At 39.1% G+C, this 13,764-nt stretch overlaps 1 protein-coding gene across 5 annotated transcripts in view; it reads right to left on the bottom strand.

Moving 5' to 3' along the window:
• PALLD (palladin, cytoskeletal associated protein) overlaps positions 1-13,764 on the bottom strand; it is a 433,486-nt gene that overhangs the window by 413,194 nt on the left and 6,528 nt on the right. For all 5 annotated transcript variants that reach the window (XM_079142944.1, XM_079142942.1, XM_079142943.1 and 2 more), the window contains exon 2: positions 1,260-2,259. In XM_079142944.1, the coding sequence (XP_078999070.1) occupies positions 1,260-2,173 (914 nt within the window). In that variant the 5' untranslated portion in view covers positions 2,174-2,259. The remainder of the gene's footprint in view (positions 1-1,259; positions 2,260-13,764) is intronic.

Raw genomic sequence — 13,764 nt, 5'->3', positions numbered from 1 at the left:
AATTTAGAAAGACATAGCTAATTAAATGAATAGATTAATAAGTTTTTTACTGCCCTCTGCTGTTAGTTTCTAAAAGAAATAGAGCAAAAATGACTATACAAACTGACATGGTAAATTAGTTGAGCAAATTTGTTGGGGGTAAAAAAATTGCCTGCCTCCAAATCCACCATTTCCACCCTCTAATTATAAGGCTTACTTCATGCTTAGGAGCAATGATTTGTAAAACTAAGAAACCAACACAAGTAAAGTGCAGATTAGCCGACATAAGGTGAAAGGTATAGTTTGTAATCCATGAAATACTGAGCATGGGGAAATACCAATGTTTCAATTTTTAGCCAGTGATGTCTATTTTACTATTTTTTCAAAGTACAATTTTTTGAATTTGCTTTTTTATAGTTACGTAATTTAGGTAAGGCCTTCGTCATTAATAAAAGCAAAACTTGCAAACTAAATGAATGAATGAATGCTTATTTTTGTAGCATAATTCTGACTTGAAATGCTGCTTGCATTTTGACATACGAAATCGAGAAATGAGAAAAAAATAAAGATAACAGGTAACACTAATACAGCACTTACTAGGTACAAGGCATTCTTTTTTTCCCCACGTTATTTAATTCAACCACCATAAACAGAATGAGGTCCGAATGATTAGAATTGCATCTTTGCAGATGAAGAAATGAATCAGAGAGAGCTAAAGCAACTTGACTAAGGTGACTTTGCTGGTAAAAGGTTGAGTTATGACTGAAGCCCTGCAGGGTGACTCCAGGGCCCTGTTTTTTAACCTTTTGCACAGGAAAAGGTATAAACTCTGCAATTAAAGAGGTAGGTGGGATTTACAGAAACTGCAATGGGCATGGTGGTGTGAGGTGTAAGTGACCAGCGGACATGCATGTTATTCTACTTTTCTGCTGCACCCCAGCTTCAGTGGCCAGAGTCTGTGCAGGAAGAACTGACCTGTAGTGCTCCCGCGCCTATCTTTTCCAAATACGTGCTGACTTCCTCCAGGCCTTTGCATGTATGAGTTCTTTGCCATTCCTCAAAGTCATAGCCCAGATGGTCCGTGACAACAGAAATCTGCTGCCAGGGGCACCTGGTCCTACTAGTATCTGCAATTTGGATGCTTTGCCTTGCAGGTACTTAATGAAACTCTACCTCTGTGACCAAAGGGCTAACCACTCAGGAAGTCTTTCCTCCACCCACATTAAAGGAAACTTCAACGTCAGTAAAATCATTTGATTTTCATAATAAAAACTTCTTACCTGACTCGAGGAGTTGGGTTTCCGGTGACTCTGCACTCCAAATGAACTCTACTTCCTTCAGCGACTTCTTGGCTCCTCAGCTTTTGGATGAACCGGGGCGCAGTGGGGAAATGGAGTGCCTTTTGGGGCTGTGGGTGAGAGATGCTGTTGCGCGGCCCCGCCAGGTCCTGGTCTGCCTGGTGGCCATGCCTGGCCTCTGGGAACTTGACCTGGGCTTCCACCTCCTGTTGGTCTTCAGTGGGGCTCTGGCTGGCTGAGGCGCCCATCAGCGCAGATGGCTGATTTTTAGGAGACAGGTACCCACTGTCCGGGGATGAGGACTCCCCGTTGGGGCTTCTGTTCCTTGGCTTTGCTGCTTCTCTAAATATGGATGTCAGCTCCTCTATGAAGTTAGCTGCCTTGTCGCACAGCTCGCTCTGGGGGCCAGCCTTGCTTTGATGAGCAGGTTTGGGCTTTGCAGTTGTGCTGGGAGCTTTTGCGCCTCTCTTCTCCGCCTTGCGGAGGCTCCGGATGTAGCTGGGGCTGGCGAGCAGGGGTGACATGGTGGGCTTCCTCCTGGAAGCAGGCGAAGCCACAGTCTCAATTGGGTCTTCTGCCAGGGGCTGGATGGGTGTTGGCCTGTTCTCCTGAGTTTTTCCTGAAGAGGTCTGCTTGCCCGATTTGGTCTCCTTGTGGGAAGGATTTTCAGAGAGGCTTACGGGGGAGGTGTTGAAAATCCTCGAGATCTCCTTTTCTGAGTCGAAATCTTCCATCTCAGAGTTGGCTATGGCTCTCCGGGCCAGATCAAGGCTCTTGTTAATCTCTTCCTGGCTGAGAAAAGCAGAGAGCCCCAGGGAGAAGTCAGCATTCTTGCTTTCTTCCTGCACGTCTGATAAGGAATCATAGAAGGAGTCGTGGGAGGAAGTCTCTGACATATTGCAACAGCCTTCATACACCCTCTGCCTTCAACAGGGAGGCCAGACAACAGGCAAGCCCTGGAAACCTGTTTTCTTCGTGTGTTCTGAAAGACAACGGGATCATCAATAGTACTAATCATTTTTTTTCCTATTTTTTTTTTTTCATAATGCTACTAATGCACAAATTGGGAGAAATGGTAAACAGATATATCAGCTTTCTCTATTCTATGAGTTGGAAGAAAGATCATACATACCCGTATTTATCATTTATGGATTTAATATATATTCTGTATCAAGTGTCTCACTAACCCTGTTGAATAACTATCCCAGGGCATTCTGTATTTCTCATCGACTCCCTCTTCCCACCCACTTACTTCATTAAAGCTTTCATTAGTGTTTTGCAATTAGTAGCCTGTTGATATTTTTAGTAAGACTGCTCATCTGACTCTGAACCACAAAATATATTCTAATGATTCCCATTTTCATTTGCTTGTGGATTTCAGTGAAATACTCCATACTTTATGTCCCGTCCTTTCCTTGTGTTTGTCCAGTCATGCTCTTTATTCACTCATTCCACATGACTCCAGGAGATTTTAATAATCACTTACGAAGTTGCAGGTGCTGGAGGGACAGCTTTGTTCCACACCAGGGCCTTGTAAACTTTCTCCTTAGGCCAGACAGTAAATGTATTATTTTTGCTTTATTACTATATAGTCTCTGTTATAATTACCCCACTTGTTGTGGTAGCATGAAATCAGCTATGACTATGTGCCAATAAAACTTTATTTGTGGACACTGATATTTGAATTTTATATTATTTTAAAAGTAAAAAATAATATACTTCTTTTGGTGTATTTTACAACACATTGCAAAATGCAAAGGACAGTCATGGTTTTCAGGCTGTACAAAAATAGTCACTAGGATGGTTTTTAGCCCAGGGGTTGAGGTTTGCTGTCTCTTGATCCAGAATGAAGACATAGTCTTTATGTTCGAGGAGTAAAAGGTCATGTGGGGTGGTAATATGGAGGAAGTGGGGAGAACACTGAATAAATTATACAGAATAGTATAAAACTTTGATAGGGCTCCAAAGGAAAGTGGAAGGAGCCCTGAATGATGACAGCCTAATGTAATCTTGAAGGATATGTGAACGAACTATGTGCTTTGCAAGAATATTGATATGGGACTATCATCGGAATTAAATAAAAGTTATTTTATTATCTGTAAAATAACTGGGCATCAATTTAAATTCTACCATATTTTTTAGTTGTTGGTGGACCTTTACTTTATTTATTTGTATGCAGTGCCAAGAATCAAACCCCGTGCCTCACACATGCTAGGCAAGTGCTCTATCACTGAGCTATGACCCCAGAAACCCCTACTGTTATTTTGAATTAAATATTGTGAGGCAATGACTCTCTTGTTACTAGAAGTGATATTTTTTTCCTATGTAGTGTTCATAGGCTAATGGGGAGAAAGATCTAGAAAATCTCAAATGATCAAGACTGAGTCCTGAAGTCACTAAAGGGAACTTTGGGGACATGAGGAGCCCAACTTTTTAAGTAGTGTCTGGCATCAGGAGTGAATCTGGTAGGACATTCCCCAGAAGGATCTTAAGAGGGCCAACTTGAGCTGCTCATTTAGAAGCAGCTTCCCACCTAGAAGTCTATGATCTCAAAGAGCACTCTGCAGGAATTGGGGGGGGGGGGTCCCAGAAATTTGTCTCAAGAATTTAGCCGCCAGATAGGATGCTGTGTAATTCAAAAAAAGTCATTTGATAAGACATCCTAAAGTTCGGTGTTAACTTACCGTGTATTTTGTTAAGTATTGGACTGTTGTCTAGATGTCTTTCTGAATTACAAATTCTCCACATGCTAGTCCTATTTCACCTACTAACCCATATTTCCCACAATTCTTCAAGTAAATTCTATAAAGCTGTTGGAAGGATCCTGTCACTCTCCTCCCCCTTTATTAACTCAAACATCACTTTTATTCTTTTTTAATTAAAGTATTTCATTTTATTTTATTTATTTTTGATTCATTGTACACAAATGAAGTACAACTTTTCATTTCCCTGATTGTACACAATGTAGTCACACCATTCATGTAATCGTACATGTACATAGGTTAATGATGTTAGTCTCATTCCACCATCTTTCCTTCCCCCTGCCCACTTCCCTCTCCTCATTTCCCTGTACACAATCCAAAGTGCTTCCATCTTCCCTTATCCCCCAGCACCCCCCGTTATGTATCAGCATTCACCTATCACAGAAAACACATGGCCTTTAGTTTTTCGGGGATTGGCTTATCTCACTTAGCATGTTAGTCTCCAACTCCATCCATTTACCTTCAAATGCCATAATTTTATTCCTTTTTATTGCTGAATAATATTCCATTGTGTATCTCTACCACATTTTCTTTATCCATTCATCTGTTGAAGGGCATGTAGGTTGGTTACACAATCTCGCTATTGTAAATTGAGCTGCTATAAACATTGAGGTGGCTGTGTAACTGTAGTATGCTGATTTTTTTTAAAAAAATTATTTTTATTGTAAACAAATGGGATACATGTTTCTGTTTGTACATGGAGTAACAGCATACCATTTGCATATTCATACATTTACATAGAAATGATGTTTGATTCATTCTGTTATTTTTTTCCTTCCCCCCCACCCCTCCCACCTCTCTTTTCCCTCTATACAGTCCCTCCTTCCTCCATTCTTGCCCCCCTCCCACCCCCCATTACGTGTCATCATCCGCTTATCAGTGAGATCATTTGTCTTTCGGATTTTTGAGATTGGCTTAACTCACTTAATATGATATTCTCCAATTTCATCCATTTGCCTGCAAATGCCATAATGTTATCGTTCTTCATGGCGGAGAATGAAGAATATATTCCACTGTATATATACCACAGTTTCTTTATCCACTCATCAATTGTAGGGCATCTAGGTTGGTTCCATAGTCTGGCTATTGTGAATTGAGCAGCTATGAACATTGATATGGCTGTATCTCTGTAGTATGCTGATTTTAAGTCCTTTGGGTATAGGCCAAGGAGTGGGATAGCTGGGTCAAAAGGTAGGTCCATTCCAAGTTTTCTAAGGAATCTCCACACTGCTTTCCAGAGTGGCTGTACTAACTTGCAGTCCCACCAGCAATGTATGAGTTACCTTTTTCCCCACATCCTCTCCAACACCTATTGTTGCTTGTATTCTTGATAATCGTCATTCTAATTGGGGTGAGATGGAATCTTAGTGTAGTTTTGATTTGCATTTCTCTTATTACTAGAGATGTTGAACATTTTTTCATATGTTTGTTGATTGCATGTAGATCTTCTGTGAAGTGTCTGCTCATATCCTTAGTCCATTTGTTGATTGGGTTATTTGTATTCTTCGTGTAGAGTTTTTTGAGTTCTTTATATGTTCTGGAAATTAGTGCTCTATCTGAAGTATGAGTAGCAAAGATATTCTCCCACTCTGTAGGCTCTCTCTTCACATTGCTGATAGTTTCCTTTGCTGAGAGAAAGCTATTTAGTTTGAATCTATCCCAGTTGTTGATTCTTGCTTTTATTTCTTGTGCTATGGGAGTCCTGTTAAGGAAGTCTGATCCTAAGCCAACAAGTTGAAGGTTTGGACCTACTTTTTCTTCTATAAGATGCAGGGTCTCTGGTCTGATTTCAAGTTCCTTGATCCTTTGTGAGTTGAGTTTTGTGCAGGGTGAGAGATAGGGGCTTAGTTTCATTCTGTTGCATATGGATTTCCAGTTTTCTCAGCACCATCTGTTGAAGAGGCTATCTTTTCTCCATTGCATATTTTTGGCACCTTTGTCTAGTATGAGAAAATTGTATTTATTTGGGTTTGTGTCCATGTCCTCCATTCTGTACCATAGATCTACCTGTGTATTTTGGTGCCAATACCATGCTGTTTTTGTTACTATTGCTTTGTAGTATAGTTGAAGTTCTGGTATTGCGATACCCCCTGTTTCATTTTTCCTGCTAAGGATTGCTTTAGCTATTCTGGGTTTCTTATTCTTCCAGATGAATTTCATGACTGCTTGCTCTATTTCTGTAAGGTCCATCATTGGGATTTTAATTGGAATTGCATTGAATCTGTACAGCACTTTTGGTAGTATGGCCATTTTGACATTAATTCTGCCTATCCAAGAACATGGGAGATCTTTCCATCTTCTAAGGTCTTCCTTAATTTCTTTCTTCAATGTTTTGTAGTTTTCATTGTAGAGATCTTTTACCTCCTTGGTTAGATTGATGCCCAAATAGTTTATTTTATTTTTTTTTTGAGGCTATTGCAAATGGAGTTGTTTTCTTCATTTCCCTTTCAGCTGTTTCGTCGTTTGCGTATAAAAATGCTGTAGATTTATGCGTGTTGATTTTATAGCCTGCTATTTTGCTGAATTCATTGATGAGGTCTAGAAGTTTTCTGGAGGAGGCTTTTGGATCCTCTAAATATAGAATCATGTCATGAGCAAATAGTGGCAGTTTAAGTTCCCTTTTTCCTATTCGTATCCCTTTAATTTCTTTATTCTGCCTAATTGCTCTGGCTAGAGTTTCGAGGACAATGTTGAATAGAAGTGGTGAAAGAGGACATCCCTGTCTTGTTCCTGTTTTTAAAGGGAATGGTTTCAGTTTTTCTCCATTAAGAATGATGTTGGCCATGGGCTTTGCTTAAATAGCTTTTACAATGTTCAGGTATGTTCCTACTATCCCTATTTTTTCTAGTGTTTTGAGCATGAAGGGGTGTTGTATTTTGTCGAATGCTTTTTCTGTGTCAATTGAAATAACCATATGATTCTTATCCTTAAGTCTATTGACATGATGGATTACGTTGATTGATTTACGAATGTTGAACCATCCTTGCATTCCAGGGATGAACCCCACTTGATCGCGGTGTACAATTTTTTTAATATGTTTTTGGATACGGTTTGCCAATATTTTGTTAAGGATCTTTGCATCTATATTCATCAAGGATATTGGTCTAAAATTTTCTTTCTTTGGTGTGTCTTTTCCTGGTTTGGGTATGAGGGTGATATTAGCTTCATACAATGAGTTTGGTAGGGTACCCTCCTTTTCCATTTCCTGGAATACTTTGAGAAGTATTGTAATGAGTTCTTCTTTGAAGGTCTTGTAGAACTCGGCTGAGAATCTGTCTGGTCCTGGGCTTTTCTTGGATGGTAGATTTTTAGTGGCTTCTTCTATTTCATTGCTCGATATTGATCTGTTTAAATCATGTATGTCCTCCTTCACTTTTATTCTTTGTCTTGCCTGTGCTCCACATTGGAACCATCCAAACTGCTCTCTGATTATTCAAATATTGTCCATTTATGGATAAAAGTTGTATTCAGTACATTTTGAATACTTGAATATGTTTTGTTCATGAGAAACAGGCAGTTAAAGTATAATTTTGAAAAGGAAAAACCCATGAGAAGCATAAACAAGTATAAAGTAAATAAGCATTCAAGATTTTACTTAATTAATTAATGATGAAACCAGTTAAGAAGTTACAGCCATTTCAAAAAAGGCTCTGAAGAACAGACATAAGTAAGCAACTAGGAATGATTTGCTAGTAATTTTGTAACTGGTTAATATCTATCGAACAGTAAAATGTAATGTTTAGAATAACTTGTACTAGGAAAAAATTTGCATACCTGTGAACAAGTATGACTTGTACTGTTATCAGATTTCTGAAATTTACAGAGTTATCAAATTGCCTAGTAAAGAACGATGAAATGCACAGATCCCACAGAGTCAGATGACCCTGGAAAATCAACTACAGCCCATGCAGCATTTCAAAGAGAATTCAGTATCATTTTGTCTATTTTATAGTTTGTCCTGAGAAGGCAGGTTGATCATTCAGTAGAGTTCCTAAGCTCAGTTAGCAGACATGGTAGATAACACTAGGAGAAGCCAAGGATCAGGATCAATGCTTATAACATGTGAGGAGAGAAAATGAATTAAACAACATGAACCCCCAGAGACATGAAGATGGGAAGGGAGAGACCCTTGGACTGAATGTGTATTTGTGTACTGAAGGTAAAATCGCCTGTATTTTCATTTCTTGCAAAATTTATTGTTTGCAAGAGAAGCTATTGTTTCTTTGGCCTGGGAGAATTTCAGTTTTTGTATTGAGCTCAGTCCTAAAAGAGATTGGGTAACATTTTGTGTCCACTATACCTAAAGTAAGCGGGGCTAAAAATCCAAGTAGACAACTGGAACAGAATTGTTGATTCTTTAAGTGAATAAATGGAAACATCAGCTGAGATAGGTGTCCTCCATACAGAAGAATTACCCATTTAAAGTTCATTATGGAGTATCTATTACATGCACAGTAATGTGCTAGGGATGGGGATATAACCATGAAAAAGACCAAGTTTTTGTCCTCATGGAACTTAGCCTGTAAAGGATACAACTAAGTAATACAGGCATCTGATTTAGTGTATCAAATGCTGTAATGAGAGAAAAACAAAGTGCTGTGATAGCACCTGGAAGGGACAGAAGGGTCAGCATCAGGCAAAATTTTATGGGAGAAATAAGTCTGACAGAATGATACTTGGCAATCGATTGAATGCAGAGGCGATGCAGAGACAGGATTATAGGTTTCTTACCTAACAAGAAGATAGACCCTGCTACTACCTCACATGCTGAGAGTGGAGGAACACGTATTAAGGAGAGAAAGAAAAAAAAGCTTAATTTTGATTTCAGCCCTTTGCCTTTGAGGGACTTCTGGTATTGATTTCCAGAAGGCAATGTGAGATGCTGGTCCAGAGTACAGGAGATGGGAGAGCAGAGCAGTCCTGGGAATTACTGGCCTGTGGGTGGCTCCTGAAACTACAGGGATGGATGAGCCAGTGGAGGAAGTAAGGAAAGAGGGAGTAAGGAAAAGAATCATCCAGAGCTCTGGAGGAAAACCAGGAGAGTGGGTGTCATGGAAATTGGCACAGAAAATGTCTCATGAAGGAGGGAGTGTCCTTTTGATTCCAGCAACTGGGAACATTTAGCACCACTGGCGACAGCAGTTTTGGTGTGTGCCTCAGAGATATAAAGCAGACTGCTGTGAAAAGAAAGGAAGTATAGGCTGCAAGTCTAGTTGACGGTGGTGGGGTCTGAAGAAAGTAGAGACATAGGTGGTAGTAGGACAAAAGGGTGGAATCTAGCCAAGTTTTAAACTTTTTTTCTTTTCAGGATGGGGGAACAGGAAGGTGCTTCAGTGCTAATGGAATTGAAGAGGCAGAAGCTGAAAATAGAGGTAAGAAAGTGGGGAGGTAAGTGCCCCACTGGGGTTCAATCCATGTCACAAAAAAAAGTGGGGTTGACTTGTAGCCCGAGTCCCCATGGGTGTGAGAGTAGATGGACTGTTAGAACCCAAAGGAGACAGGGTGGGGCTGTTCTTCCATTGTCCCAGAAGAGAAGTAATAAAGTGTGTGTGTGTGTGTGTGTGTGTGTGTGTGTGTGTGTGTGTGTGTGTGTGTGTTGGAGAGAGAGAGAGAGAGAGAGAGAGAGAGAGAGAGAGAGAGAGAGAGAGAGAGAGAGAGAGAGAGAGAATATGATGTCCAGATAAAATTTATTTTTGAAGGACAGGCGAGTTCTTGTTTGAAACAGCTTTGCATTTGGAAACTTTTGAGGACAGGAGACAATTTGAAATACGTGGTGTAGGGAAAGGAAGAAAGTTTCCTGAGAAGGATTTGTGGGCCGAGGTGGGGGCTTGGTTGAAGTTAGATGTCAGGTACTCGTGGTGTCATCAATCTGGGTGATCGTGCAATTCTCGCCAGCGGAGTTCAGCTGTCCAGGTGAAGGTGTGCAGATAGACGATCCAGGTTGTGACAGGCGGGAAAGATGGAGGGGAAGTGGGCAATAGTGTTGGGAATGTCGGCAGGGAGAGGTGAGCCTGAAATCTATGCTGGCCTGGAATTCTTAGGTAGGAGCTGGAACATACAGAAGTTACGGAACTAAAGACCCCGAGGAAGCAAAGGACAGGTGTAGTGAGAACAAGCAAGGCTCAAATCCAAAGGGATTTTTTTGTGTTCAGACAGTGAAATATCTGAATTGAATGTTTGAGAGATAGAGCTTTCTGATTTCTGACTTCAGTTTTAAGAAGTAAAATTGACAGGTGCACTAAAATAGGCTGGAAGTCATCATCTACAGCTTATATCAATTATTATATTAATACATCATATTCTTTTTATAACAAACATAAAATTACATATTACAAAATTATATTACATACTATGTACTATATTTAAATTTAAAAAAATTCTAATTAGTTATACATGACAGCAGGATGCATTTTGACATATACATAAATGGAGCACAACTTCTCGCTCTTCTAGTTGTATGTGATGTACAATCACACTGATTGTGTAATCATATATGCACATACGGTAATAATGTCCGATTTGTTCTGCTATCCTTCCTACCCCCATGTCCCTCCCCTCCCTTCACTCTCCTCTTTCTAACCAAAAGTACCTCTATTTTCCCTAGCCCTTACCACCTATAAATTTTTACAGGTGTTCCACATCTGGGACAATGGGACAAAATGGATTTAAGGTATATGTACCATTAGAATAATCTATGTTTAAGGAATGTGGTCTGACATTTGATAAGCATATGCATTGTGAAATTATCATCACAATCCCACTAGTTACCATTTTCAAAACCTCAAATAGTTACATTTTCTTTTTTTCTTCTGTTTGGTGAGACACTTAAGCTCTTCCCTCCTGACTACAGGTAGAGAATGATCTTGTGACTGACTCTTTTTGTGGACAATGTCAGATCTGAGTAGTTGTACCAGAGACTTTATGGCTCACAAAGCCTGAAATATTTATCTGGACTTTTACAGAAAAAGTTTGCAGGTCCCTACTGTAAAACATTAACTACCTAATAAATTCATATAACATATTTAAAAACCAATAATGGTGACAATGATCTTGATAATAACATTGGCCCACCATGGCCTGCTTAGCAGGAGGTAGGTATTGTGCCAAGAGCTATTATGTAGATTATTTCATTTGAAATCCTCACAATAGACCCCAGCTGAGAAATAAGGAAACTGAGGCAGAACATCTGAGTAGGAGAACTGAGATCCAAGGGCAGGCAGTACTCCAAAGCACATGATCTTAACCATGAACTTTTCTTCCATTACGTTATTTTTTTCACAACCAAGAATCCTAAGTACTTAAACTAATGAAACTGAAGATCTAAAATGAAAGTTCCACTATTAATTGAGTTGTATTTTAGTACAAAGTAAACTTAATATGCTAAAGTGTCATGAACACCTCTATGAGAAAGCTTAACTCAAACATTGAGTGATGAAAAAATATTCAATTCTTACTTTTAAATAGGGAGTGTTTGCTGGAGGCATGTTATCTCACCTGCTTATTAACTTAAATTTTGGTTTTAAAGAGGCGCCATCTGACAGGATCCAGTTGTCAGGATTAGGTATAGCTTAAAAACTGCTTGCACAGTGAAAAAGAAAATAATAGCTTTCTGGTGTATCTGGTTCAGATTCCATTTGCAATGCAGTTATTGCTGCTGGGACATGCACATGGTCTAGGGAAAATGCTCCTTCAAGGTGGATGGACAAGGGAGGTTTCCAGACGGCCCAAGTTTACTGGAAAATTAGGCTTCAGAGATTTCCGTGTCAGTCAACACCCCAAAATTAAAAGGTCATAATCAAAAGGAATGAACTACAACTGCAAACATCTCCATTATTTCCCTGAGATTTCATGTTTTATGTCAAATAGCACACTTGGTAATTCGGTGCTGGTGTGATAGATGTCAAAAATGAAGTAGAATAAAAAGATGCATTTATAATGCTCTTAGTGAGTAGAGAGGAAGTCAGGTAGGTGCTGCCAATGGTGGTGTTTGTACGTTAGTAAGGAGCATTGGAAGATTTTGAAATTTTGAGGAGTAAAGGGGTTTTCTATAACTTTTGATCTTTCTTGCCCTCTGCCTTTACCCTTTTCTTTCAAAGAATTTGAATTACCCTTTTCCATTTTTTTTTCTTGTTTAGTTCATCATTCCCATCATGAATAGTTCAGTGTAATTGTCCTCTCCCCTAAAATCCATAAATAACAAATATCTGTCAATTTCCTTGAATTTGTGTAGTCCTAGGTTCTTCCTCACAAAAGAAATGGCTCTTCTCTAGTCCTGTCCATTTTATAGGCACACTCTTTTCTTCCACTTCCCTAGATGGTAATGTGAACAAGAAATCAATTGACCAGTTGATTATCTGTGCAACGGAAGTTTCAGGAAGGACAAGATGAGATAGGCATAGTTTCTTTCCTTCAGTGACTGGAATTACATACAGTCCAGTAGAGGGATTAGTCGAAAGGGAAGCTTCACCACAAGGGGGAAGATGATAATTGCTATTTAAATACTTTAAGCAGGTACATGTATGATTGCACAAATGGTGTGACTCTACATTCTGTACAACTAGGGATATGAAAAGTTGTACTCCATTTGTGTACAATGAATCAAAATGCATTCTGCTGTCATGCATAACTAAATAGAACAAATTAAAAAAAATACTTTAAACAAATTGCAGTTAAGGCATCACAAATAGTAAGGGAGATCATATTCACAAATTTGGCCATTCCACTCCTTTTCTTTTCTTTCCATTGGTACCTATTGGCCCATAAAGGAAGTTCCAAAGCATGATACACAGGGTAAAAATATCCATGAACCATCTGCCCTGATGTAGGCTCTCTAGCCTCATCTGCCATCATTGAGCACAAGCTACGGTCAGCCCTTGCTGGCCTACTTTGTATTCCATGTTCTTTCATGTCCTCATGACTTTGCACATATTGTTCTTTTTATTAAAATACCCTTCCCTTCTTTTTCTGTTTTTCAAACTCCAGTTTACACTTGAAAACTTTGTTAAATCCTACTTCTTTTGGTGCTTTTTAGGATTTCCTAGCCAATATAATTTGCTCCTTCTTCAGGCATGATACTTTGCATAGTATTTTGTCATTGCATTCATCTTCCTAAATTATAAATATTTGTTTAGAGAACCTTTCTTCACTGGGCTTTGAACACCATCAAAGCAGAGTTAATGCTTAGCATAATGTATGGATCATGGCAAATGGCAGAGAAAAAATAAGAAATACCTGGTATTTGCAACATGGTTTGAACCCTGGATGGGATTTGACAGGAGAGGGAGTCATACAAGTGAGGGCATAAGATGGAAAATGTTTCATCCCCTCTCCTTACTCCCAACTACTCAAGCCCCACTGCAGTATTTCTCATGGACACATTCTCTTTGCTTCTGCTCTTGACCCTGCATTTAAAAAAAAAAAAAATTTACTTTTTAAGCAATGTGTAAAAAACATAAAAGTGGTCCTTATTAATGTTTGATATATTTATACTTGTATAGTGTTTAAATCAGATTAAACATATTGATTTCTTCAAACATTTATCATTGCTTTATGGTGAAAACTTTCACTATTTTGGCACTGGATAGCATTCAGGTTGAGATTAGCTAGGAGTGTTTTGTTGATGTGTGTCACTCTTTTAGTACTAGAGGGAAATCCAATCCTTGGTTATATCCAAATATATTGTTGGTATGTTGTTCAGAAAGAAACAGGAGAGTACCTAGAAAGGT

The sequence above is a fragment of the Sciurus vulgaris genome (assembly GCF_902686455.1).
Source record: "Sciurus vulgaris genome assembly, chromosome: 5".
In the NCBI taxonomy this organism is placed as follows: Eukaryota; Metazoa; Chordata; class Mammalia; order Rodentia; family Sciuridae; genus Sciurus; species Sciurus vulgaris.
This window is presented reverse-complemented; position numbering and strand designations above follow the sequence as displayed.